At 32.2% G+C, this 27,513-nt stretch overlaps 3 protein-coding genes and 1 pseudogene across 4 annotated transcripts; 3 read left to right on the top strand and 1 right to left on the bottom strand.

The window, feature by feature from the left end:
• Positions 1–3,371: 3,371 nt before the first annotated feature.
• LOC125852503 (heavy metal-associated isoprenylated plant protein 39-like) lies at positions 3,372–6,105 on the bottom strand. The gene is made up of 3 exons (XM_049532225.1): positions 5,723–6,105; positions 5,400–5,475; positions 3,372–4,131 (listed from the first exon to the last, which is right to left on the bottom strand). The coding sequence occupies exons 1-3, from the start codon at positions 5,726–5,728 to the stop codon at positions 3,590–3,592; spliced, it is 624 nt and encodes a 207-aa protein (XP_049388182.1). The 5' UTR covers positions 5,729–6,105; the 3' UTR covers positions 3,372–3,589.
• A 7,822-nt stretch (positions 6,106–13,927) lies between these two features.
• LOC125852498 (uncharacterized protein At1g01500-like) lies at positions 13,928–20,728 on the top strand (annotated as a pseudogene).
• A 1,123-nt stretch (positions 20,729–21,851) lies between these two features.
• Positions 21,852–25,405, top strand: LOC125852497 (uncharacterized). Of its 2 annotated transcripts, XM_049532216.1 has the most exons (7): positions 21,853–22,006; positions 24,060–24,138; positions 24,230–24,292; positions 24,410–24,457; positions 24,566–24,622; positions 24,925–24,982; positions 25,182–25,405. In XM_049532216.1, exons 2-7 carry the CDS (start codon positions 24,085–24,087, stop codon positions 25,220–25,222), a joined length of 321 nt encoding a protein of 106 aa, XP_049388173.1. In that variant the 5' UTR covers positions 21,853–22,006; positions 24,060–24,084; the 3' UTR covers positions 25,223–25,405. The 2 variants fall into 2 exon arrangements, with proteins under 2 accessions (XP_049388172.1, XP_049388173.1); XM_049532215.1 differs by having other exon boundaries at positions 21,852–22,006; positions 24,230–24,457.
• Positions 25,406–26,306: 901 nt separating this feature from the next.
• Positions 26,307–27,276, top strand: LOC125852496 (uncharacterized). The gene has a single exon (XM_049532214.1). The coding sequence runs from the start codon at positions 26,343–26,345 to the stop codon at positions 27,195–27,197; it is 855 nt and encodes a 284-aa protein (XP_049388171.1). The 5' UTR covers positions 26,307–26,342; the 3' UTR covers positions 27,198–27,276.
• Positions 27,277–27,513: the final 237 nt, after the last annotated feature.

Below are 27,513 nucleotides of genomic sequence, written 5' to 3'. Positions count from 1 at the left end.
TTGTCTGCTTCACGTTGTATGGAATGATGTTTGTTGCACTCACTCCAAACTACCACATTGCTCCAATACTTGTTATTTGTTGCAATGAAGATCCAATTGACTTGTAATACAAACTTATAGTTAGTTTTGATTATTTTTAAAACTTATGGGTATAAATCATATTTTTTCTAAAAAGTGAAATATGTATCCCAAATACTATGGCCAAACACATGGTAAAATTTCTCCCAAATTTTCACCCAAACAATATTTGTAAAATATTTGAAAATCTATGGCCAAACGCTAGCTTAATATAGGAAAAGGAAATAACAAGGACAATAAAAAAGATCAATCAGAGTTGTGATAGAAAGATAAGTACTCATTCATCATTAATCAAAAGTCTTAAATTTGCGTTCTTCTTAGTTCGGAGTCCCTAAAATTTCTTGATGCAAATTTGAATTTAATCGGACAGATGGGAAGAAAAGGTCAAAAGAAAGAAGTTTGCCCTTCTATTTTTGCAGATGGACCAAACCATGATAGGCAAGTGATGTTACTGCAAAAAACTTTATGTAAATTCTTTAAAATAAAACAAAATATTAGCTGCATGTATTGGAAAGAAATACTAGCCCATCGCTGTATATCAGATGATTTGGAATGGAGCGTATCGTAGCTCATGTGACATATTTTATTTTTCCGAATCTTTCAAGACAAAATTGAAATTGTTTATTTTCAAATCTTTTGATATGAAAATTGAAATCTTCTATAAGAAAAAACATGTGTGTGCATGGGTTGATTTGGCATCAAAAGGGACAGGACGTAGTACTCCACTAGACAAGGATATATATCACATATACGTGAAAAATTAGAAATTTCACAATCTTAACTTACTCTTCAAAAGCAAAAACAAATAATTAGAAATAATTTAAAATTTAAGATTATGTTTTATTCTTAGTAAAATGATTTATAGTCACATGAATATTTAAGATTTACTTTAGATCATAAATTTTTTTAAATAATTATTTTTTCTTAAATTTCGTGTAAAGACTAATGATGTCACGTAAATTACGACACGGAGTACTTGTGAGCCCCATTGCTTTTGTCCACAAATGCCGCCCAAACATTCTGCTGACACATAATTGAATCATTCATTCATCATTCTTAACTCAACTTGTCCACACCATGAGTAGCAGTATGTTGGTGTTCTTAAATTTTAAGAAAATTATCTACATATCCTTATTATAATTAATTTAGCTGTCTTTGAAAGGAGAAAAAACACGTAATAAAATTAAAATTGTCACTCTTTTCTTTTGAATGTACACAAATGCACAAATAAAATACCTTTAATCTACAGAAAGAAAAGGAAAGATTAATAAGTCACCCTCAATCCAATCTAGCAAAAAAGATTTTTCATTAAACTTGTCTGCCTTAATTAAGAAAATTAATTTGTTGACAACGTGTGACACTAATTAGTGAAAGGACAAATTCACTTTTATCTTCTTTTTTTCCCTTACTGACTCAATTAATTCAAAATTGTGTATGATAGGTCCACTAAAAAGGAAAAAACTTGTTAGGATGAGATTCTACGTAAGATTCAAACTCAAAACTTTGAAATAAGAGTAGATCACGTCCGTAATGACACTTCACTTTTATCTAATGTTATGATATTAAATTACATCTCAACCATCGACATGTTAATCTGTCTAAAAAAGTCAATATATAATTCGAATCCTCCAGTATTCTTATTCTCGATGTTGATCACATATAGGTTATATTCTGACCTCAATTTACTACAAAGTGAAGCAACAAATAAATGTATAAATAAAAGTAAAAAGAATCAATTATTAAAAGCTTAAAAAGTGAAAAGGCCGACTTATATATCCATTTACGTGACAATTTCAAAAGATAAAGTGTAAAATCGTGATGGTTACCTTACCATATATCATCCCCTTTTAAAAAATATATATATATTATTTTTTTTCGAAATGTGAAGAGCATTTTCAGTACCAATATTCAATTTAATGGCACACGGTACGATAAATAAATCGTACACCAAGCGATCATGTCTTCCCATTTATTTACTTTTTTAAGGAATTTTTTTTTATGGTGAATAGTAAATATTGTAGGCATAGACAACAAAAAGATTGTGTAAATTTCAACAATATTCCTCCATTGACACATATCTCCGACATGATTTACAATATTATACATATCTCCCTGTATTTCTCAAATTTTTTTCAAACAAAAGTTATGGGAGAATCCAACATATGTACTTATAAAAAAAGGAAGATTTATAGAAAATAATGTTTGCACCAAGATTAAATTAAAACATGGAACACCAAAAGTGACATGTTACATCACACAAACAATAGGGTAATTAATCTTTCTTCACTTTGTTCTCAATGGCTAACACTTTGTTTTCTAAAGTCATATATTATAATGGTGGGGTACATTGCTTAAAGTAAAGATAAGAAAAAAGTGACATTCAGCACACTTTGAATCTGGACCTCTATTTATATTTATATGGTCCAAATTTTAGATGGCTAATTCACTTTCATTGAAGCCTGCGGTCAAAGATTTTTCTATACCATCTTCAACAGAATTAAATACACCAATCTTGTGGTGGAGTGGACAGACGTTTGGGTTCGAGTCCCTCTAGGTATAAAATCATTTTTGTTAGAAAGCGTTTTATTCCTACCTCAAGAATTTTACGAATCCAAATTTAGTGAAACTCCTCGGATAGGAAACAAAAAAAAAAATAATTAAATACATATTTTGCTACTATTTCCTCTTAAACAAAACAAAAATACGTGAATACCCATCATTGACTAATTGACAAGAATATGTCATAAAGTTACAACATAGTGAGGTTTATTGATAATAACATTTTTTAAAGAAAATCTCATGTTTATAGAATAATTAAAATCGAATAAAACAACCCAGTGGCTTGATTTTCATGTGAAATGAAGCATGACTAGCACCAAATTTTGTTTTTCTGAAAAAGATAAAAGAATTACAAGAGTATGCACCTGTAAAATTTGTCTTACTATCTTGTACTTGTAACAAATAATATTAAGTAGGAACATGGGGAATTAGAGAGATGTAAAACTACATATATATATAAAGCAACTTGCCCGCAAATCATTCTTTGTACTAAATAATTAACAATCTATTTTGTCCCTCCCTAAAAATAGGCTACTTTGGTTCCTAGCATAAGGTGGAACATAATCATAATCCTGAATTATAAATTGGTCCAAACACTACAATTTCTAAACTATAATCTCAGAATAACTTAGTCCACGAACAAAACGACCTTAAGGGTTCCCCACAACTCCAAGAATAGAGTGAACATAATGAGGATTTCTCTGTAAGAATTTATAAGTAAAAAGAAGGGAGCTAGTAAAACTCTTATTTAATTCTCTATACACAATTTCTTAATTCTGAAAAGACAAATATGATGGCATGATCATTGTGTATTCACAATGGATTTTCTCTGTTCTTGAATGTTAGTCTCGGTTCATGCTAATAGAACATAACCCGAGACCAACTCAAAACAAGAAGAACGGAGAGCTATGTATAGATAATATATATGATTTGATCCGCTCAACGAACCAATTTAACCGATAACACATGAATTAGGATTCTCTTCCATGCTGTGGTGAACCTGGTAGTACGTTTGCGCAGGAGGAGGATAATATGGACGATAGGGCATAGCTTGCATATGAGGAGGAGGATAATATGGCCGATAAGGAGGTACCATGCCAACCACAGACTGATTATAGCCTTGATGTGGGAATGGCATCGGCATCGGCATTGCCATTGGTTGTGGCTGTGGTTCTACCTTCTTCTCTCCGGCCTTTTTGGGATCGTCTTTCTTATTTTCATCCTTCTTACCTTCTTCTTCCTTCTTACCCTCCTCTTTCTTACCTTCCTCCTTTGGAGCGTCTTCTTTCTTGCCCTCGCCCTCCTTCTTAGCCTCCTCTTTCTTGGCCTCTTCTTTCTTTGGTTCCTCTTTCTTCTCCGGCTGTTTGGCCGGTCCTACTGAGATTATGTGCGCTGGCCAAAATTTCCGTAGTTTGCTCACTACACTCACTGGATCAACTGTTCCGATGATGGTTAATTTCTTACCTTTCATATCCATTGAGATTTCATCAATTCCTGCAACATCTCATCATAACATCCTCTAGTTAGTCTCATTTTAAAGATTTTACATATCAAAGTCAAGAAACCGTCACCAATTCTACCAAAGAAAAAAAGATCCGGACTTTGGGGACTTCAACTAACTGAATTTTCGCTTATATTGGAAACAATGTTATGGAGCAACTTTGTCACCAAGATTTTAACTGTTACTGCACAACCATCATGTTTTGGTTAATTCTATAGCAAATCATTATTCTCCAAAGAGCATTAGACAGCAGATTGAATTGACCACTACTGAAAATAATGCAGCAATTGAAGTTGATAGAACAACTACTCATGGAATGATTTCTTAGGACAATATTATTATAGGTAGTGCTGTCGTAATCATCACCAAAAAAAGAAAAAAAAACTTAAAAAATGTAAAATATATATATATATATATATATACAACAACACATCTAGAGTAATTCCACAAGTAGGGTCTGGGGAGAGCCTATTTCTGATAGGCTCTCGGCTCAACAAAAACCACTCATCCTCCCAAAGAAAGAAGATGGAGGTTGAAATGGAGGACAGCTTACATGTAGTGGACCCCACTTGGCATGGCGCCACATCAGAATCGATGAAAAAATTGACTTCTCTTTTTCTTTTCAATTAGTTGAAAGTAGAATCCAATTTGGAGACTATTGGTAGTGAATGGCTTAGTACCTAATCCAAGTTGGAGAACTACCATCTTCAGTATTAGATCCTCCTAATCCTTTAACAATGACTCACCACCAACTCAATTGATCACCCAAAACCAAATTCTTTTCTTTTTGCTAAAGATATACATATTCACATCAAAAGAATTACTTGTAGTCGTTAAACCGGTATGCCTATACTTATTTTCATTTAATTTTATTCACATACATATTAATCAAATTTTTCGACGAAAGGTGTCAGATGACACTAGTTGCTTAATATTAAGGGTCCGTTTGGCCATGTGATATGAAATCCCCAAAGACAATGTTGCTCCAACTCTTTAAAAATGTCTACATTCATGTGGGATTATCAAAAATAGTGCATTTATGAAGAATCTAACCTGCGAGTGGCAATAATTTTAGAGTATTCGAGCAACATAACCCGTAAGCAACCATGATAATTCGAAATATCCTATCACCAGTTTTAACTTTTAAATTGTAAAATAAATTAATTGGAAACACTCCCCCCTCCCCACACACACACACCATTTTAGCTTGAAATTTTGATAGATGACAAAATGCACGAAAAATAACATTTTTTTTCAGTACCTGGAAGAGCAGAGACCGTCTTCAAGGCCTTGCGCTTGTCTCTTACATCATGCACCTCCAAATTCAAGATAAATTTCTGCAGAAAAAAAAGTGAAAAAAATAAAATCAAGCAAAACAGAGCAAGCAAATCAAAATACAAAAGAATCAACCACCGACAAAATTAAGAAGGAAAAAAAAACTACAAAGAATCAATAAAACCCCAAAAAACCCGACACCCAAAAGTAAATTCAAAGCAAAAGTTATGCATCTTATGAAATATTCCGAAAGTGGAATAACAAAAAAGGCAAAATCAGATAAGGGTATAAATAATTTATCAGAGATACCTTCATCTTGCAGTCAGAATCAAAACCCAGAAGAAAAAAAGTTGTAGAGAGAGAAAGAGAAGAAGCTAGAAATGGTGAAGAGGTAGAGAGACAGAAACCGAATATATGGTTTTCTAATTAGTTCAATTGAGTATTTGACGGTAGAAAAGGAACCCAAATAAAGAAAAAATTCCGAATCAGAACAAAAATGCAGAATAAGAGAGAGAAAATAGAAAAGGGATTATGGGCTATGGTGTTATTATATATTTGGAGCTACAGAGAAGAAAGGTGATAACAGTGAGGGCAACAGTGGCAATTTGTAGGGGGACAAGGTGGGGGCATGGGGGGGAAGAGGGGGCTAAAAGTAAAATTAATTTAGAGAGGGGTTACATATTAAATTTATTCTGAAATGTTTTGATCCAAGCGGAGCTCTCTGCATGTTTATTGTTCATATTGCCACGTGGTGTTCTCTTGCAACAATTTGGTTTAGTAATTTCAATTTGTTTGGCATATTTTGAATTGATACGAAATTTAAGAAAATTAAAAAGACTTTTAAATTATATAATTTTAATTAAAGATATGTTAAATATATAAACTGCTCTTTAATTTTGTAATTTAAAAAAAATTGAAATTAAAAAAAACGAACTAATAAAAATATATCAAATAAATTAAAACTAGAGAAATTATCATTTGAATAGTGGTTTGTTTAAATTTTTATATACTAAAAGTTGATATATCCAATGTTAGTTGATGAACTGATACAACAATAATAACAACATATCAGTGGTTCTTTCTTCAATAAATAAAAAATGTGTTTATGTAAGTATCTGAATAACCACGAGTAAAGAAATTGGAAAACTAAAAATTAACATACTTCATGCTAAATTAGCCAATGCTTAATTTTAAGGATAATCACTCCTAAAGATGAAATGGAAAGAATATGAATATTTTATTTTTTTAAAATAATAAATAATGCTGAAGTTTAAAAACTTATATAATTTTAATAACTTATGCTGAAGTTTTTTTTTTTTTGTTTTTCTTTTGGGTTGTAAGTCCCTAGAGTATCCGTTATGCATATTTTCCTAGGTATTATAAAGTGTATGAAAGTCAAAATACCTTTGTTAAGTTATTCTTCCTCCGTTACAGTATTTTTTTTAAAAAAAATTATTTGACTTGAGTTTTGAAAAGTAAAAAAGATTTTTAAATTTTGTAATTTTAAATTAAAGATTTTTGTAGTTTTGTAATATAACAATATGTATTAAAATGACCTTTGATCTTATGAATTTAATATGTCATGTAAAAAGTTGAAATTAAAAAATGGTTAAAAAATGAAAATAAACATTATTTTTTAAACGGACTAAAAAACAAGACAAACAAATTGAAACATATGAAAAACTTTGTTCGGTGTAGGACTGTTCAAACCCGAACTGCAGTCGATAAGTCAACCACAAATTTAATTTATTGGTATTAGATTATCGGATTAACAGTTGGTGAACAAATTAAAATTTTATAGTTAATGGTTAATTGGTGCGTGAGTGGATTACTCAATTTTTTTATTTGTGAACCGTTAACCCGTTAAGAATTATCGTAGTCACATTTTTACCGTCGTATATTTATTAAGTAAATACTTAGGTGTACATACCCACAAAATTTAGACTTTCATGTGTGTCTCACTGTGATTCACAATTAATAAATTACCCGCTTAAGTAGGGCTAGAAAAAATATTTTGTTTGATGGGAGATCAATCTATTGGTGGTGAGTGAAAGTGAAAGAAGGGAGCATGAGGTGGTGGAGCCAATACACTGCCCAATAACCGTCAGTTAATTTCTAATCCGATACTGAATCAATCGATAGCTTATTATTCGTTGGCTAGCAAATTAGTATATTTAAAATCTAATCATATCCAATAAGTCAAATCGTTAAACTTAATTATCCATCTGATCCATCCAATAAGGAGCCCTAATTTAGTGAAGGTTCAGTTCTTCACTTTGTAGTCACCCCCTTGTTGTCCTTTTCAAANGAACAACTTTCACATATAGCAAACAAAAAAATCATATTTGTATGTTATAGCAAAGTTTGCATAATTGCGCTCCATAGCAAACATATATGTATAATTCGCTATACATATACAATTGAAAGCTATGTCTATTTCGCTATACATATATACAAAAAGAAGCAATTGTATAATTCGTTGGCTCCTCTTCAGATTTGTATAATTTCGCTGGCAGACCATTTGTAAAAATTGTTGTTAGCTTCTCATTTGTATAAATCGTTGACAAAAATATTTGTATATCAAAAATCGCTCTCTCTTTCGCTTTATACAAACATAAATTATACATTATATTTGTATAATCTGTGTTTGTATAAAATGAGAAAGAGAGAAAGGCAAAAGAAAATTGGGCATGAGAATATTTGTATTGTATAATTATAAGTGTATATGACGAATGTATATGTATTTGCATGTGTATATACAATTTTCTTTCGCTTTATACAAACATAAATTTTACATTATATTGTATAATCTGTGTTTGTATAAAACGAGAAAGAGAGAAAGGCAAAAGAGAACTGGGTAGGGGAATATTTTTATTGTATAATTATAAGTGTATAGAACAAATATTATGTATTTGCATGTGTATATACAATTTTCTCTCGCTTTATACAAACAGAAACACAATTTATACAATTATGTTGTATAAAGCGAGAGAGGCGAGCATAGAGGGAGCGATCGAGAAAGGAAGAGTGGCGAGTGAGAATTTGGAGGGAGAGAGGCGACTGGCAAACGTTTGCTACGGGGCGCAATTAAATCAAACAGTAGCTACTCCATTTATTTTAGATTATAAGTTTGTCATTCTGTACAATTATCCCCTATTTAAAATCTAATCATATCCAATAAGTCAAATAGTTAAACATAATTATCCATCCGATCCATCCAATATGGATCCCTAGTTTAGTGAAGGTTCAGTTCTTCACTTTGTAGTCCCCCTTGTTGTCCTTTTCAAATAATAAAATACAAAATACATTTCGTAATTTTGGAAAAATCTTTTGAACAAATTGAAATTTTCATGATAAATTTTTCTTATAACAATCGTGAAATTTACAAGAAATTTAACACCAGAACGAGAGTCTAATATTTTATGTGTAAAATTAAGAAAATATTAGATTCAAGTCTAATATTTATTTTGGAAGGGACTTTTATGAGGATAGTAATTATACAATTTTTAAAATAGAGATAAAATCTTATATAAAAATGGTCATTTGAATAAATGAATTAGCTACAACTAGGGGGTCGGATGTTCATGCTCCAAACTAGTTCCATTTTCATCAAATTCAAAACAATTATTATTAATATTTTTAAAATAAGTAGTGCTCAAAGCCTGGACCACGAATATATTTAGATCAGACTTATTTTTATAGTAAAAAAAAAGTCATTGGTTCAATTTTTCGAACTTTCAACTTTGCTTGAACACACTAAAGTGCAACTAGATAAATATCAAATAGACAAAAAGCCGTCATTTACCACCATTTGCTGTTGTTCACCCTCTTTGCACCATTGAAAAATTGATATATTAACCCTTTAAAGTCAAGGTTCAACCGAATCAACTTGTGGTGAAGTAGTAAGTATTCTTTCATTTTTAATTAAGAGGTCTTGAATTTGAGTTTCCTTGGATACGGAGTCATCTTTGTTAGAAAACGATTTACCTTTCAATGTGAATTTTTTCAGCGTGAATCCAAATTTAATCGAATTTAAATATGGATATCAGTCACCGAATTAAGAAAAAAAAAGTTCAACTGAATGAAATTTTTTGAATAAATCCTTCAGTGGCTAATATATATTGTATTAGTTTTGTATCCATTAACTGAGTCGCGGTGGATTTTGTAAATCAGTTGGTAGACGCACAAAAAAAAAAAAAGAGATACAATCCAAAAAAATTCAACAATCCAGAATAAGAGGTTAACTCCGTTATATATACATACTTTAATAAATAATAAATAAAATAATATTTTCTTTGTTTATTTTTATTTATCCATTTTGTATTTTAAACGTTTTTAAAAAATAATGATTGATATATTATCATTATACCCATATCAATTGATGTCTGAGAAATGCCTAATTAATGCTAAGAATAAATGAAAAAAATATTGTTGATATGTTAAATGTGACAAGTAAACATGAAAAATCTAGTTTTAAAATAGTGTACAAGTAGAAAAAACAAATGAAAAACGTAATTTTATCATCTCACTCTTAATTATAAGTCATCTTACTCATTACAAAATGAATCAAAAATAATTAATACTCAATAATAAAATAAAATAATAACCATTCTCTCTTAATCTTTCAAATCGGACCAGACTCTTCTTTACCCATCGTTGGCTGCTAACTAAATTCTTATTATTATTTGTCATTTTGGTCATAAAAGACAAGCGCCTAACTAAAAAGACAAAACTCTCATATATTTAGTAAAACTTTTAGAAACATCTAGATAAAATTTAAATTTTAAAAATAAAGTATATTTGAATACAAATATTCGATGAAACATGGGAAAAATGAGCCAATGAAGAGTTATAATGTAAAGAGTCATATCTTTGATGTACATAATATTTTTCATGATTATAATATTAAATTTAAGGTTTTATTTTCTGCAGGTTAAGGACATGAGTGGCCCTATAGATAAAATCTATAACCGGCCTATATTCGTATATGGGGCATGCACATAATAATCAACTTGTTATTAGCTTTAAATTAAAGTTGAATATTGCATGGTAGGAACTTCTTGTTGGCCCATGTCTCTTCAGTATCAGCAATCAACATCAATTGTTTAGCTTTTTGATAAGTGTCGGAGTCAGAATTTTATCAAAATTAAGAATAAAAAAGAAATTATCATTATATATATGTAATAATGATAATTTTAATTATATATAACAATGTAATATACGTTAAAAAGGTTCAAATGAACCCTTTTTGACCATGGTAAGATCCCTCCTTCATTCCAGATGAAAGGTGTGATCTAATAGTTGTTAATCTGAGTCTGTCTTGTCTTAATTAGTGTCATATCCTAATTGATTATGTACTTCCTTCGATTTTTTTATCTGTGTCTTGTTAACTTGAAACGATTCCTAAAAAATAGCTATAAAGACCTGTTTTACTAAAACATTCTTGTTAATTACACTTTAAGAAATTAAGTTTGATTACTAGTAGTATATTATGTAGTTACTTAACAATAAAAGTATATTGAAAAAAATAATAATAAATCTTTTTAATATGTTAAAATCGACAAATAAAAGAAAGAAATATATATATTTTTATTCTTTTTAATATAAAAGAGAAATAAAAATAAACTAAGGGAACTATACTCCAATGTCACCAACTTATCACTTCAAAATATTTTATTGCACTATTTTTCACACAATATTTCTCTCCTATTGAGATATTATATTATTATTATTTAGAGAATAAGTAAAAAATTAATTTACGAATTTTACAAATATCTTACAAAAAGTTACTAGGAGTACTACTTATCGTTAATATAAATGAGTAATAAATTTTATATCCGGTCAAGAAGACGGAAAGAATACATGCAAGGACATATATAATTAGGAATTTAGTCTATTTCTGTTGAAAAAGAAAAAATGCAATCAATTCCAATCTTGATTAAACTTTTGTGATCTAATATGTATTTTCCCTTCTGTTTTTGGAATTTTTCACTTTTCTTTTAAGTGGGTTTCTTCATTTATACACATATCCAGTTTATTTCTTTATATATTATCTCACTTTCTTACTTTAATAAAGGATGGAGATTAGAATTTTGTGGTTCCCATCAAAGTACTGCTACGATCACACGAGTTGCAAGAAGCTCTGGTTGTATAATATATAAACATATCATTTAACTTAGATTTTAGTTGATATTTATGTATGTACTTCAATTTTAAGTATACATAAATAGATACATAAACTTGTATGAAATTAAAGATATAGATACACACGTCTTTGTCTACTTGTTAAATATAACTGATTTTTTGTTTTTTTTTTCCTTTCTAAAGTGGTACTACATACTTAATTCGAAAGGTTGAGAGTAGTCTTAGATCAAAAAGTGAACTTGTTTGACCAAAAATAAAGATTACGGATCAAAAGACGGAAAAAGGTATTTATGAATCATTTTTCATACATTGGAATATTTATTGCCCTTCTCCGTTCAATATAAACAAAATTTATATTTCACCAAATGCAAGTGCTAGGTATCATAATATGTAACTTTAACCAAAAAATTAACTCGAGTTTTGCAATAACCTTCTTATGTTATTTATAATCTCTTTTAGTTACAAGTCTCTACACATACTTCCTTTTAGAGATTAGTATGAATTGAAGCTTGGGTAGAGACTTGTAATTAAAAAGAAAAATTATACAACAATAGATAAATTAATGTATACTCATCAATTACAAGTATATATTGTGATTAGTATGAATTTATCAACGAACAATAATATTCCTACTAATCACAATATATATACATTGTATACACTGACTTTTTAGGAGATAAATACTATTGTGTATGTAATATATATATGGCAATACTTTGAATTGAGATATAACTTATCATCCATATTAATTGTACCGAAAATACATGATATATTAATCTATAAACATAATTATCAAAATTTGTATTGGGATTATTATTCATTTTTGCCCCTCTAACCAAAACCACTCCCAAGTCCATTGACAAGTCTAGTCAAATTACAAATGCAATACAACTCAGTTGGTGATCTGTTCACACCTTTATCTTAATGATAAAGGTTGGAGGTTCGAATCTCACTATATTTCTCTCCACGAATTCGAAAAAAGAAAAAAAAAAAAGGTGTGATAAAATTGGGACGGTGAAGTTTAGCTACATTCAGTACACAGTTTTGTAATCTAAAACAACAGGCTATATGGGTCAAATTTGAGATTGGACCGTTCTACTTTAACACAAACTAAGCTATCTCAGCCCGTTTTGATTTCTCCTTTGAAAATTTTGTAGAATACGTAACAACAAATGTTTGTATTCAAAAAAGAAACCCATCTTCTTTTCTCTCCTTTTTTAAAATTCTTTATCGCGAAAGTGGTAAAATATCAAGAAAGCTTAGCTTAGTTGGTTGGTTAATTAAATTTTCATTACTTGGTAAGAGTTTAATTTCTTATCTTGTAATCCTCTTTTCCGACCCCCAATTTAGAAAATGAAAGTTGCTTAACATTAAAATTTTGATGCTTCTGACTCTCTTGTTGTCCCTCTCTAGAACGTAACATCCATTACAAGTACATAAATATAGTAAAAGTTCCATTTTTTAGAATAGTATCTGGAAGTTTAAATTTATAAAAGCAAAATCTTAAGACACTATTTTAAAGTACAAAATTATGTAAGTGAAATTCCATGATATTGACCTAGAGTTCTAGAAGAATATACAATTTAAAACTCCTTAAATTCTTTCTGAAATTTAAATTGATAAAAGTTTCAAATTCCATGAATGAGCATCTTTTATTGATTTTTTCCCCATATCTAAGATAATCTTATCTAAATTTTACTTCGAAAATTACGTGATTAAACAAACATATACTAGTTAATTAGTCATCATAACTATAGTTTTAATTAATTACCAACTCACGACCAACATTCAGTGATAATTACATGAGTTGGGGTTTTGAGTTTATATAATTCAAATTTTGTATAATATAATTTGTATAATGTAATTTTGTATAATATAATTTGTATAATGTAATTTTGTATAATATAATTTGTATGACTATTTAAAGTTCAGATATTTGTATTTGTATAAATTCGTTATTTCGAGTTTATACAAAAATAGCTCAATTATACAAACGTACCCGTGAATTACACAAACTCACCCTCAAATTATACAAACAAGACAACTTAAACTATAGCTACAACCCGTAAATATGCAAACTATAGCTACGAAGCATAATTAAGTTTATTATAGTGACTATTTTTGAATATTCTCCATTTTAATTTTACATAAAAAAGGCTAAAGTTTGAATAAGTCGAGCAAATCTTTTAGGCCCAACTATGCGGTGGCCCAATAATTTTTCTTGTTTGGTCTTTTTCTGGTCGGCTGTTATGAGTCATAAGTAAAGACCACGCGCAAACAGATAAAATGGCACAATGAACAAGCGACGCGTGTGATCACGCTCCACATGCCCCCTACTTCTTCTTCTCTTCCTTTTTCACCTTTTCAATTTTCCTCAATTCTCCGCCACATTCCCCTGCAAATTGAAGAAAATTTTAGGGTTTAATGGGTAATCAAGGCGAAGAATTACTGATGGCAGCTTACAAAAGTTCAAACTTTACCGCGGGTTGTTTGGAAATCTGTTTGTTCTACATACGCATAACGTCATGTGCGGTTGACGTAGTTCCGGATCACCTTATACTCCGTCACCTGCGTCGTGAAATAGGTGTTTCGTTAGAGATTAATGGGTGTCGAATTCTATCATCCGACACCATTTTTATCACGCTACGCCGTGACAGGGTTGATAAGGGATCATCAGAGGTGACGTATGTTAGCACTGACAATGTTAGAGTTTTAGGGACAGTGGAATTTGAGGTACACGAAAAGAAAGAGGAGTTGATACTTTGTGGGTCATTGGAAAGAGTTGAGGGTACGTGGGATAATGGTAATGGGACTGGGTGGAGTATGGATTGTTACAATGCGGCGTCTTTTGAGAGTGGTGGATCAGTGTTTTTTCAATCAAAGATTGGGGTTTCGTCGCCATCGATTGAGGTTTACATCGCGAGTTATTGTTCTGGTGTGCCTTTGATTCTGACCAAAACGATTCAGGTTAGCCCTAGGAGGAAGTTGTTTAGGCATAGTATGTTGGACTCAATTCCTGAGGATGAGGGGGTTGGGAAGGAGCACCAATATGTCAATGGATTCATTCCATAACAAACTGTCGGTAATACTCATTTCCTGTTTTTTAACTGTTTGTGCCAAAATCTTTTACTCTGTTAAACCTTTGAGATGATAGCATTACAACATTTAGTTGGATTTTCATCATAATCATTGATCAACTGTATGCCCATAGAGTTGATTTTTAAGCAAATGAACAACATGTTTTTTCATTCTTAATTTTGAATATGGCTCAGTGATGAAATCGAAAGTTGGACCAAAGACTTGGGGGATCAGGGTTCTAATCATAGCATATGCATATAAGTATGGTGTCTAAGCCTTGCTAGACAAAATTATACGTACCTGTATATTGTATTGGTGGGAGGACACTAGTATCCGGCTGGTATCTAGTGGAATAGTTGAGGTGCACACAAGTTGGCCAAACACGACCTTTATCAAAATAAATAAGTGAAGAAATGAAAGATAAGGCTTCTTTAGAAAGTTATTTTTTTTAGGGACCAGGTTCACACCCTTTTAGAAAGTCTATAAAGTGTGGTGAAGCTACTTTCTTTGCTTTGATTCTTATGGTAACTGTATTGACTAACCTAGATCATGTCCAGTCCTTGATAAAAGTTACGATGAAGTACTTTCTTCTGCATGAAAAAAGAAAGAAGAATAAAATTCCCGTCAGGAATGATATTAAAACTTCATGTTCGTGGAAGTTAGCATAGTGCTAGCTTGCACATGAGGCTCTGTAAGAGTTTATCCATTTAGCATTAGTTAGATAGCCTTATCGGAGAAATAAACTATTCGGAGTTATCATCTATTCACCTGCCTTTACACCAAAACTGATGCAGCAAGAGTCCAAGTACTTGCGTAAATAAGCTTTAATTAGTCGACACTGAAAAAAGATATGTAGGTAACCCTGACCCTTGAGGGAACTAACTTCATAGAAGAGGAGAAAATTGAATAAATTGAGAATGTCCTAGACTCTTGAATCTACTTCTGAACACCCATCTCAAGAACAGAATGTTTACTTTTCATATTCCCATTTTTGTATATTAGTCCCAAGTCTTAATCTTTATTTTTCAGCCTTCAAGAGTCAACCATCTTATGACATACTTGTGAACACCAACCTCAAGAGATGGAATGTTTTCCTTTAATAAACCGATATTTTTATTTCTTTTGCCCATCTCCATCCCTTCTAGTTTTATCAAGAGGGTGGCACATTACCCTTTTGACATCATTGACAGTCAACATGCTTTTTCTCACTAGTTTCATCTTGCCAACCAAAATATATCTATAGCTATGTAAAATAACGATTTTAAATAGTTTAATCTACTTATTTAAATTGAATTTATTGATAACCCTATGTCTTCAAGTTTCATGGTTACAAAAAAAAACTTTTTACCTTTTTGAGATGGTGGAGATTCATATAGTTGTTTTTTTTAAGATTATTATTATTATTTTTATTTTTATTTTATTTATTTTTTACCCTCCCTAGGAACTTCCATCTCTTTTGCTTCCTTCGTGACTCGAACTCGCAACCTTCAGGTTGGAAGTGAGAGGTGTTTACCATCCGAGAAACTCCCTCTCATCGATTCATATAGTTGCTTGACCTTATTAAAAGAAGGATTTCTTATAGCTGCTTGGATTGAGATGTTGACGTTGATGTGGTTGTTGTTGTTCTCAATCATCCACCATATTGATGGAAGATGGTCACAAATGTGAACCTATACTCGATGATTGATAATAGAGTTGACAATAAAATCTTAGTCATTCACTGTGTTGCTTAATATGAGGTAATATTTCTTGATAACATTCAACATCGCCTATTGCCAAATTTCCTGCAGTGATTTAGTTAATATAACAACATAAAGTTTTCATATTGAGAAGCTTTCTTTTGGAGATGAGGATTTGCTCAACATACAATGATACACTTTTTGTTGAGAGATTAGTATAAGCATAGAATATATGGGTGACATGGTGATGATCATACCTTTTTTAAATGTTAATTTTGAGAAGGTGATGTGCTGCTCATTTTGATCTGAGAGAAAATGCTTTTTTTATAAGGAAGGTAGCAAGTTCTGAATTTGACTCGAACCCGCAACACCTTCCTACTGAATAAAACAAGCCAATCAACCTAAATTGATTTCTAAGAAAGTACTGGATCTTGCATGTAAGAGGTATCGGTCTTTGTTAGGTATTAGAGAATTTCAATAATGGTTAGAACATCATGTTTCTTAATTAATTTATTAGGACCAACTTCAGTATGGAAGACTTCAAAGTTCTGCCATGATCACATGACTATTTGGAGATGGACAACCCTTAATTTATTAGATATCTCAGAAGTGGTTGAAATTTAAAGAGATATTGTGAAAAAACAATCAATGACAATTTTAAGTGTGGAAATTTTGATTTCATTCCAAAACAAGGATTGATGGGGGAAGGGGTTTGCTGCATGAAGATTCAAGATTTTGTTGTTAAGTAGAATGTTCGTCTAATATCGGGTTTCGCTTGATTATTGCCCATGCGTTTGTGAAGCTCAGCCTAGATATGTATTAGAGGTAACAATTCAGTTTCCCAGATTAAGTTTTAGAGTCTCGAAGATATGGTAGATGAGCAAAACCAACTTTGGTTTAGCATGACACTTAAGAAAGACAGACTTGAGCACTTCAAAGAACTAATAAAAAGCACAGTTTGTTACTGCGTTGTTGGTCGTTGATGTTGGCACCAGGTACGAAGAAACTTAGTAGATAATTTGAGTGAGTCGTGTCTCCTTAGTCCTTATCAAAAGAGAATCATATTAATCAGCACAAGAGTATTTTCTGTTTAATAATTTCGGGGCTTATGAGTGTTTCCCCCAGCTTACTGATAATGCTTGGCCTGAAATACTGTAGGCATTGGGACACCTTGGTGCTTGTTCAACTAATAATCTCTGAATTGTAAAAAAGAAAATGCGGGCTAGCTGATAACAACATCTTCTCTTTAGAATGCTCTGAAAATAGTTCAGGTAATGTACCGTTTCAGCATGATGCAAGTGATGTCATAAGTAATAATGTAACGTATTGTTAGTGTGTGAAATCTTTTCCTGGTTGCAATGGGTTTATCAAAAGCTATACAAACATAAGCTCTATAGTGGTATCTTTATTTTTCTTGATTATTGTTATATGCTCTCTAACTTGAGATGTACATATACAATTACTGGTTTTTTCTATTGTTCGGATTCCAAATATTGCCCTTGTTATCCTCACCTCAAGCACAATAAGGATTCCATGGAGCAATGCTTAGGTGGGCTTTGATTGTGAAACAAGTTTGCGTCTAGTTTGGTTTTTGATTTTTTGAGACAGTTGTTGGGTTCAAATTTTTCACTTTACTATTTTATCTCAAAGCTTTTCGCCTAAGTTCTACGGACTCTTCACTTTTGATGCCGCACCCGTATCAGATTCTCTAAAAATACACAACATTTGGAAAATTCGGTATGCACCCGTTGACATTTTTGAAGAGTCTGAGCAACATAGTTTTTCACACACAATTAAGTAGAGTGCTTGGGAATTACCTAGTGTAATGACCACCTAGGAAAAGAGGTTAAGACTTGAGTCAACCATACTGGTTATGTTCTTTATTCTTCATAGCCTAATTTTACATTTTAGTTTCCTATGGTTTTTATTTGCCAGCCAAGTTCTTCACAAAAAAACGTTTAGGGTAAGATTTGTACTCTATGAGTACTCAATTGAAGTATCTATTCCATGCTATGACTATTCTATATGTTCTTCACAGAAATGTTCAGACTTAAACCTTCTGGATAATCAATTGGAGTCTTTATTTTGGTTCTGCATATTTTATCTTTCAACCATCGAGAAGGTCATACTAATTTTTATATTCATTTTATTATTTGTCTTCTTTAACCTATTTAGAATACATAATCTATTCTACTTCATGTTGTAGGCATTTGAAGTGTTACCGCAATGTCTTGTAAATTGTGGTGGATAAACAAATATTGGTTTTTTACTTTTGTATATTTTGTCATCTCTAAATCAAACTCTATATTTGACATTGTGTAGTACAAGTTAGTGTTTGATAAATGACCATGCTTCCTCCTGCGAATATTATAGTCAGGGGCGGACCCACATGTTGTCCAGGGGTTCACCCAAACCCCCTCGATAAAAAATTACACGGTATAATGTATATATAAGGTAAATTTTCTGGATTTATATGGATATATATATTTTGAACCCCCTCAATGACAAAGTGAAAGAGATAGCCCAGCGGCAGCTCCCTATGAAATTAAGCGTGACGTCCATGGATCGAATCCCTGGGTTAGCGTTTTATTTTTAACTTTTTTAGTTTCAGTCTTTTTTTTTTAGTTCCAGTTTTGGTTTTCACGATATTTTTAGTTTTTTTTTTATAAAACATGCTTTAATGTGGTGTTAAACCCAAAAGATTTCAAGGGTCCTATACTCCCATTTCTAAAGGCTAATAACTTATTCACTTCCCAAATCCCTAAATCACTTCCTTAGTTCTTCCCCAACACTCAAAAGTCAAATATTAAACCCAAAAGAATGAATGATGACATCTTGAGCGGTTGCATGGTTCCTTTTATGGAGAAGGATGTGTTTAATGATGTTTCAATGGATGATATTATTTGTCTTTTCAAGCAATGAAACCTCGTCGAATAGTATTGTAAACGTGCTCGAGAAGTATTAGCACTGACATATTTTTGGTGTTTGTAGTTAACACTCTAGTCCTAGAGTGAGACATTATGAAGTGCTAATTTTTTTGTTCTAGTTAGTACCATTTTTTGCTCTACTTAGCATCCTAGTTCTAGATTGACATATTGTAAAGGGCTAACTTTTTGTTTCATTGTAATCACTCATGTTAGTTTCGGATTTCTTGTAACTAAACTAACTTTTTGTACCTATAAACTATGTACTACTACTTCCTTGAAATTTTGTTTTGTTGGCTTATTTACACGTTTATATTTTGATTTTTCGAACCCCTGAACAAAAATTCTGGGTCCGCTACTGATTATAGTAGTCTACAAACTTATCTAACCACTAAACTCTACTAATTCTTTCCCCTGCGACTAGCAAATGTGTAGTCTTCTTGTTTTGATTCTTTTTTCAAAAACTTTTGTATGTGTTTTAGTTCCTCTATTGTTTTCTCATCTTTTTTCGTCTTCTATGTTTACATCAATTGTAAATCTTCCAATTGATAAGTTATTTAAAATAGTTGTTACATACTCATCAATAGATAGCAATAGGAAATTCGCTTAAATGCACTGTGTGTTTTGGCAGATCACATACTCAGAGTTGGATTATTATGAGTTAGAAGGAAAAGCTGGACATGGCTTTTACTCAGAAGACATGTACTACGGTGAAAATGGTCAACTCTCATGGTTCGACGCTGGAGTAAGGGTTGGAGTGGGGATATACCTAGGGATGTGTGTTGATGTCAGAATTGGGGTGGGGCTACTTATGCGCTCTTATAGAGCAACCACTACAAACTTACGGAGGAGGTTCTTTTAAGCATGAGAATTTCAGTGCGAGTAAACTGTGGTCGTTATTGACTTGATTTGAAGATGAAAATCAAGATCGTTAATGGTTGTTGTGATGTTCAGCATCCAACAGTAAATAGGCAATAAATGATGACATAGTGGAGCCACTGAGGTGTGACATGATATAAATATCTGGAGTGAATATTAGTTCTTGATATACTGAAGCTGCAAAAGACCCTCCATCAAAGACTTCTACTGAAATGTTGACTGAAATACTGATATGGATATAGCTGAATTTGAAACCGTTGGGGAATTACACTTTTTAAGTATCAATAAAAGTTGATAGTTCGACCCACAAAAAAACCGTTGGGAACAATATGTTTATAGGTATAGTAACGTGTTGTGTTGGGGAAAACGTGCTATATTTCGATGTAAATTTTTCATACATCATCTTTTCGAGTAAATTTTTTTGGGTAGCTAGCGCCAGATGCTGCTAACATCTTTTTTGGTGTTACTTTTGTGAGTTTACATTGGTCGTTCAATTTTGGTCATGGCAACAAGCTGCCATTGCGTAATAAGTGTCGTTTGTATAGTTCTGAGTTCTGACTGAAGCGGATACTGTACAAAATACTAATACAAGGAATAGTTTCTTCTGTAAATTCTTGAATTTTTGGTTGAGATATTTGATTCGAGCTTTGAATTTTTGGTACAGTGCACTGATGGTGTACTATCATCGGGTGAAATATATTTTTTCCTTCTCGATACCTCTATTGGAGCCTGACTAATTTGAATTCGCATTGGATAGGGACCATTAGGTGGTAGCGCTTCCTACCAAATATTTTTTTATTATATTCAGAGCTCAAAATCGAGATCTTGGAGAAGTAACTCCATTCGTCACCCCAAGTCGTTTGGTTGTATCATTGATGTTGACATACAAGTTGTATATTTTATCATGGTACCTTTCAACAAAAGATAGTATCACAATATTCATTTTTGTCAAACAAAATTTTTCATCAAGTCAAACAATATTATATAAATTGAGATAGATGGAACACTATAATTATTAATTGAATTAAGTAACTTTATATGTGAAATTATAATAATGGTGTGGTTTTTTTATTACAAAATTAAATTAAATAATCTATAAAGATTATTACTATGAATTGAGTGGGCGTTTGAAAAATTAACTCAACTAACATCATACTACCGTTAAATTAAAACTTTATCATACCTTATTATCATGGAATAGTTGATCCGCTTGCATATACAAATGACTTGTATTTATTACTACTAATAATAAGGATTTCAGAAATTCTACCAACCCATTTATTTATAGATAAGAGAAATTGTACCATTCATTGAAAATTGTGGACTGCTATCTTGAAAGAAAAAAATACATAGATTATAATTAGAAGTGAAAAAGGTCTGATATATTCATAACTTTACTATTGATATAGTGTCATTACGAAATGATTCAGATATATAAAATGAAACAAAGGGTGTATTTTTTTGTTTCTTTTTACTTGTTCAATTTGAATTTTTTATTTGATCCTTTTTACTTGTCACTTTTCTGAAATAAAAGGAAGTACTCCTCTTTCTCTTTTTACTTATTCAATTTTGAGTTTTTGCTCGTCCCTTTTTACTTTTCATTTTTGACAAATTAAGTATCGCCTTGTCCCTCTAGTCTAGATTCACCCAGCTGTAACAACGCAAAATGTGAAAATGGGCACAAACAGGAAGTTACTGATGGAGTACGCGTAGCATGGACGTGCATACATTTTTAAAAAAAAAGCAGGAATATTGTATTTATTTTTTTGGGATTGTTTGATCTATTAAGACTGACCCCCAAGCACGTGAATACGCGCTCTCTCTCTCTGTCTCTCTCGTTCTCCATCCATTGATTGCTAGCACGAAGGGCGGATCCATAATTTGATTGGGTAAGTTTCTGCTCTTTTCTCTTCATATCCCTTTGTTAATGGAATCTCCATCTCTGTTTTTCGCACAAATCATAGCTGTTCCTTTTCTATATTTTCTGTCGGATCCTAATTCCGATTCAATTTCATCGCCGATAGAGAACCGCCGGCAATCAATTAGGTTTCAGTTACAAATCGTGTATAACCCGTTCCATTCGATTTCAGCCCCAAATCTAATGCTGATGCAGCTTTCTGTAAGATGATGTACTGTACTGTAGTTCATTTTGAAAGAAATAATGAACCTATAAAGGATGATTTCTCAGATTAAGATAAAGTCTTTGACTGATTGATTATTATTATTGTTATCATCATTTGTACCGGCTTAACTTGAATTTCTGTAAGAGGTTGTTTACAATTAATTTATATATATACTGCCTAGATCTAAATTAGTCTGTTCGAAGGGCTTTTTGTGTTAATGTTTGCTACTGTGTGTGGACAATTTGATCATTAATTTCTTTAGTAAGTCTTTGAATATTTTGTCTTAGATTATAACTGATTCTCTACTTGACAGTGAACTGGTTTAGTTATAATCATAGAGAGAAACAGCTGGAATATATGTGGTAGTATGCGTAATAAACATGGAATATTCTAGGCTAAATGCATGGTACTTTTCGATTGCTAGTTGTGGTTTGCTGCTTCTTAGTGAGCTAGAGAACCAGTGGCGGATCTAGGATTTAGAGTCCGTGGGTGCCAAATAGACTTATCGATTAACAATTATAAAAAAAATAAAAAATGTGCCAGCTGTTTTTCCTTAAAAAAGCGTGCTTGGAGCCTTTTTTTTTTCTTAAAAAACGTTTGCAGCAAATTTCTCAAAAAAATAGGTACAAATGGGATTCGAACCCGCAACATCAGCCTTCTAAAGTTGCCCTCCTACCATGGCACCACAAGCCAGTTTTGCTCTCTGGGTGACACGCTTTATATTTATATAAATATTATATATATATATATACTATGTACATGTAGAGTTTCCGTAGAAGTTCGGGGGTGGCGTGGCACCCCCACACCCCTTCATAGATCCGCCCTTGTAGAGAACTGTTGAAGAGTGCTTATTATCGTTCTTGCATATAGTGATGCATGTTTGACAGTTAGCTCAAGCGTATGATCAAAGCTGATTCAGCCAGTTGATTGATGTTTTTTTTTTCTTTTTTTTTTTCATTTAGAGCGTGCTACATATGAATAATGTCCTAAGCTGTTTTAGGTGTGCTTTTTGATCTATACCATGACATCGCACCTTTTGATAGACGAGGGAAGTGTGAGAAGCTATAAATGTCATGCAGGAATATGGGTTGACTACCATCTATCCAACTGGATGCATTTCCTGATTTCGTATTTCCAGAAATATTTGGTTTTTGACCTGAAATACATGAACTATTTAGATTTCTCAAAGAAATAAATTTTCTACTCTAGGAGTTAGTCCAATTTTGACACAGTTTGTTAATAGTGGTATTAATTGTATGAACATTATAGGTTTGTATTTTACTGTTCTGGATAATATGGTGCAAAACACTATATTACATATTGTAGCCTGCCATTGCATCATTAGCCAGGAAGAGTGAAACATGAAGTCTGAGCTATTGCATTTCTTGTGTTTCAGTGGTCTTGATTTGAGATCACAGTTTGCTTTGTGATGTTGGTAGTTCATTGGAAAAGGCCTTTTCTGTTTCCTTAACTTGGGAGAGGATGCGAAGGAAAAGTTTTCTAGAAAAAGAAACGCATAGGGGTTTCAGAGTATTTAATTCATAAATCACCTGAGTTCTTTTTGAAATGTGGTTTTTACATCCTAGAGATCACCACTTGTTTAATCCTTGTCATAACCTCTACTAAAGGAATTGACATTTGTTTCATATTTCATCACTTACATGCATCTTGACATTTGGTGCGTTTTCCTTTTTCTCTTGCCTATAGACTCTACAAATAAGCTTCTCAAGGCCAAACGATCTACAAGTTTCTTTTTTGAAGAATGGTCTATCTTGTTGCACACAAGTATAAGTGACACTTTTTTAACTGACAAGTGCAGTGGTTGAATCTGGGTGGTTGAAAGAATGTCAGGCATGGAGGATGGAGCTGAAAAGTCGAACCCATCCACCCAACAAGAAGTTGTGTTCGAACCAAGATTTTTTGTTTTCATCTTACATTTTAGTTATATTACTGATATATTGACATAAGTTATCCTTCTGTTTGTTATAGGAGGAAGTTGTTAAAAAGAAATATGGAGGAATGATACCTAAGAAGCCACCTCTAATCTCAAAGGTAAGTCATAGTATTTGTCTGCTAGATTGTTACTGTGATTGGTGGCACAGTAAATATCAACATTTTTTTGTGAGTATTGCTTCTATCTGTGTTATAAACCACCTCTTTTGTTTTCAGGACCATGAGCGTGCTTATTTTGATTCTGCTGACTGGGCTCTTGGAAAGGTATTTTTGCTCTTTGTACTCTTTATGATTTCGCTGTAGTTGAAGTTTATACAGACATTATATTAGTATGATGATCACCTAAACCTTTATGATGGTTAATGATCACAGCAAGGTGCAGATAAGAAGCCCAAAGGTCCACTGGAGGCGCTTCGCCCAAAATTGCAGGTATTTTGTCGCTTATGTGTCCTCTAAAGGAATTAATCATTTGTCTAAGGCTCTCGATTTTTCTGATAGGTTAATGATTGATGAAACAATTTATTTGACGTAATTTCTTCTTTGATTGACATTTAAATGTGATGTTAAAGAGATCCTATGGTCATTTGGGATCATTTGATGTTTCAGTATTTATATACCTTTTGACTTTATGGTTGCATAAGACTTTAGTTCAAGAAATTTTATTTTTGGTCTTTCTGGATTCTTTGGTTCACTTCTAATGTCTAACGTCTGTTTTGAACTTTTAATTCTAGCCAACACAACAGCAAACGCGATACCGCAAGTCTCCTTGTGCTCCATCAGAAGGTGAAGGTATGCAAGATGATTGATTTTGTTTATATACCGACTTCTTGTTCATGTAAATTAAGTTTTTGCTTTTGGGGGAAGGACCTCACAAAGCATTAACAGATGGAGATAGTTACTAAGTTGGGTTGTTCACTGTTGAGTTATAGTTCTTTTGTCCTGATAATTCTGAAAAGTTTTATGACCTTGTCTCCTGTGTCTTTCCTAGATGGAATTGCTCCGTCGGAGGATCCAACTGCAAATGAATGAGAAGGAGATGTTGACTCTTTGTCGAAATGTCATATGCTGTTTACATATCTGCTCTTAAGAATTTAAAAAATAAAAATGATTCACGGGGTGTTTCAACTTTTACTTGAGGCTGGTATTGTGTTGCTGTAACATTGATGTAGGATATTTTTCTTATGCTGTCTAATGAAACGAGTTTCCTGTTTGGGTCTATCCATCCTTCCATGAATTTATTTTAGTACTAGCTGCTAAAATGATTATGTTACTATTATTATTATTTATTTACTTGTATTTGTGTTAGTATTACTTTAAGCATTCGTATTGGTGAATCCATGGTTTCAAGTTATGGTAGAATGAAATCCAAAATAAAATTAGCTATGCTTAGTGGTAACATGAAATTGGAACTTGGAAGTCTGCTGTGTTAATTCGAGTGGTAACAAACACATCTAGATTTTCTTTTATCCATGATCTCCAGCCAGCTTGTGTGCACTTCGATTAGTTTCACAAGGTAGTTTCTACCTTTTACTAGTACAAATATTGGGTAACTCTATCTACCAAGATTTGGACAAATGTGACGTAATCATAGTTTTTAACCCCACATCATTGGCAATTAGGCACTCACCATTGTGTACTTGAGAGAATTTTAGTGATTTTGCATATAATATGAAACATCCTAAGAATTTAAGGATAACACAACAAAGCATTACACTTTTGAATGATTGTAGTTGGACCAGTGGTGTTCATTGATCCATAATAGTCACTTCAGAATGAATCACAAGTCTAGAAATGTCACCATGGGTTTGGATTTGAGATGTGATGAATGAAAACTCAACCTTTTGCTTCCATCACAAATGTTTCTTAAAAATAGCTTCTTCTAAATCCGTTCAACGCCAATTACGGTAAACATTGGGTCTTTATGTCCATTTGTCTAGCAATAGAGATATATTCAACAATACTAGAAGTCTCTATGTCAATTCGACGTTCTTTCCTTTTTTCAACAAAAAATAAATGATAGCGTAGAGTTGACTTAGAACAAGTCAATAACAACTGCAAGTTTCACATAGACCTAAATACACTCTTAATTCCTTGTGTCCATTTGTTCTTGCAAAGTCATTTCTTCCAAATCTCGAAAAACATTTATTCCATGGCTGCCAATATCGAAAACTCTGATATAGAAATTTGCAATGTCATTTCAGAATCAAAGAGAATCGCCACTTCCCAACGACGCCATTTCAGAGCTCTCTCTCTTCTCTTCTTGTTTCCTTTGTCTATTTTCACATACCTCTTTCTAAATTTCGAAAAAACAATAATCATTTCATTCATCTTAGCCTTATTTGTCATAATATCCGCTTTTTGTGCTGTGGCTACTATAACATACTCTACTTTTCATGGATATAACGGTCAACCTATCGATCTTTCCTCGATTCTTTTCTCCATTTTCCCCTTGTCTCTTCCCTTTCTTTCTACTTTCACCCTTTTACTACTCATCGTGGCTTTAATTTCCATATGCCTTGGCCTTGTCTTCCTTTTGATCTCCAAAGGAATTCTACTCAAGGGGTTTGACATGAATTTGAATTCATTTTACTTTAATTCCTATGTTTCAATCATGATTGTAGTTGGAATATTTTTGGACATGAAGTGGATGTTAGCAAATGTGATTATTGTGGCAGAAGGTAAAAGATGCTATGAACCTTTACGTAGAAGTGCTTATTTGATGAAAAAAGTGAAATGGGGGGTAATTTTGTCATTTCAGTTTCTCTCCGTCGCTCCGGTAGGGTTGTTTTTCTGGAATTGCGGCACTTTTTGGCTGATACATACCGGTGGTTGGAGTAAATGGTTGAACGTCGTTTCTTTTGCAATGGACTTGGTGATTTACTCAGCATTTTTGACATTGTTCTTACTTTCTAGTTTGGTTCGAAATGTGATTTTGTATGTGCAGTGCAAGGCCCTATGTGGGGAATTTTTGGAAGACTTACCCCCTTATGATGTAATATTATAGGTTCAATTTTCTTGATTATCCAAGTTTCATTGTCTTAAGTTCACATGTAGTGAGTGTGTAAGTGTATTATAATCACTTGACGAGCTATATATGATCTTTATTTAAATTCTTTTGTATCCCTTCTCCCTACAAGCTCCAACCGCACCCAAAAAATAAATAAATAGCAAGTGAGTGCATTTCTTCTTTTGGTCATAGTTTTCCTATTGTTATGGAATCTTCAATTGTTGGTAATATGGTAAAAATATTGTAAAAGTAGCAAGATTGTTTATTTTTGTCGTATTTCAACGTGGATAATTTGTATTTATTTTTTAAAAAT

Source organism: Solanum stenotomum, unplaced genomic scaffold (genome assembly GCF_019186545.1).
Source record: "Solanum stenotomum isolate F172 unplaced genomic scaffold, ASM1918654v1 scaffold36051, whole genome shotgun sequence".
Classification (NCBI taxonomy): domain Eukaryota; kingdom Viridiplantae; phylum Streptophyta; class Magnoliopsida; order Solanales; family Solanaceae; genus Solanum; species Solanum stenotomum.
This window is presented reverse-complemented; position numbering and strand designations above follow the sequence as displayed.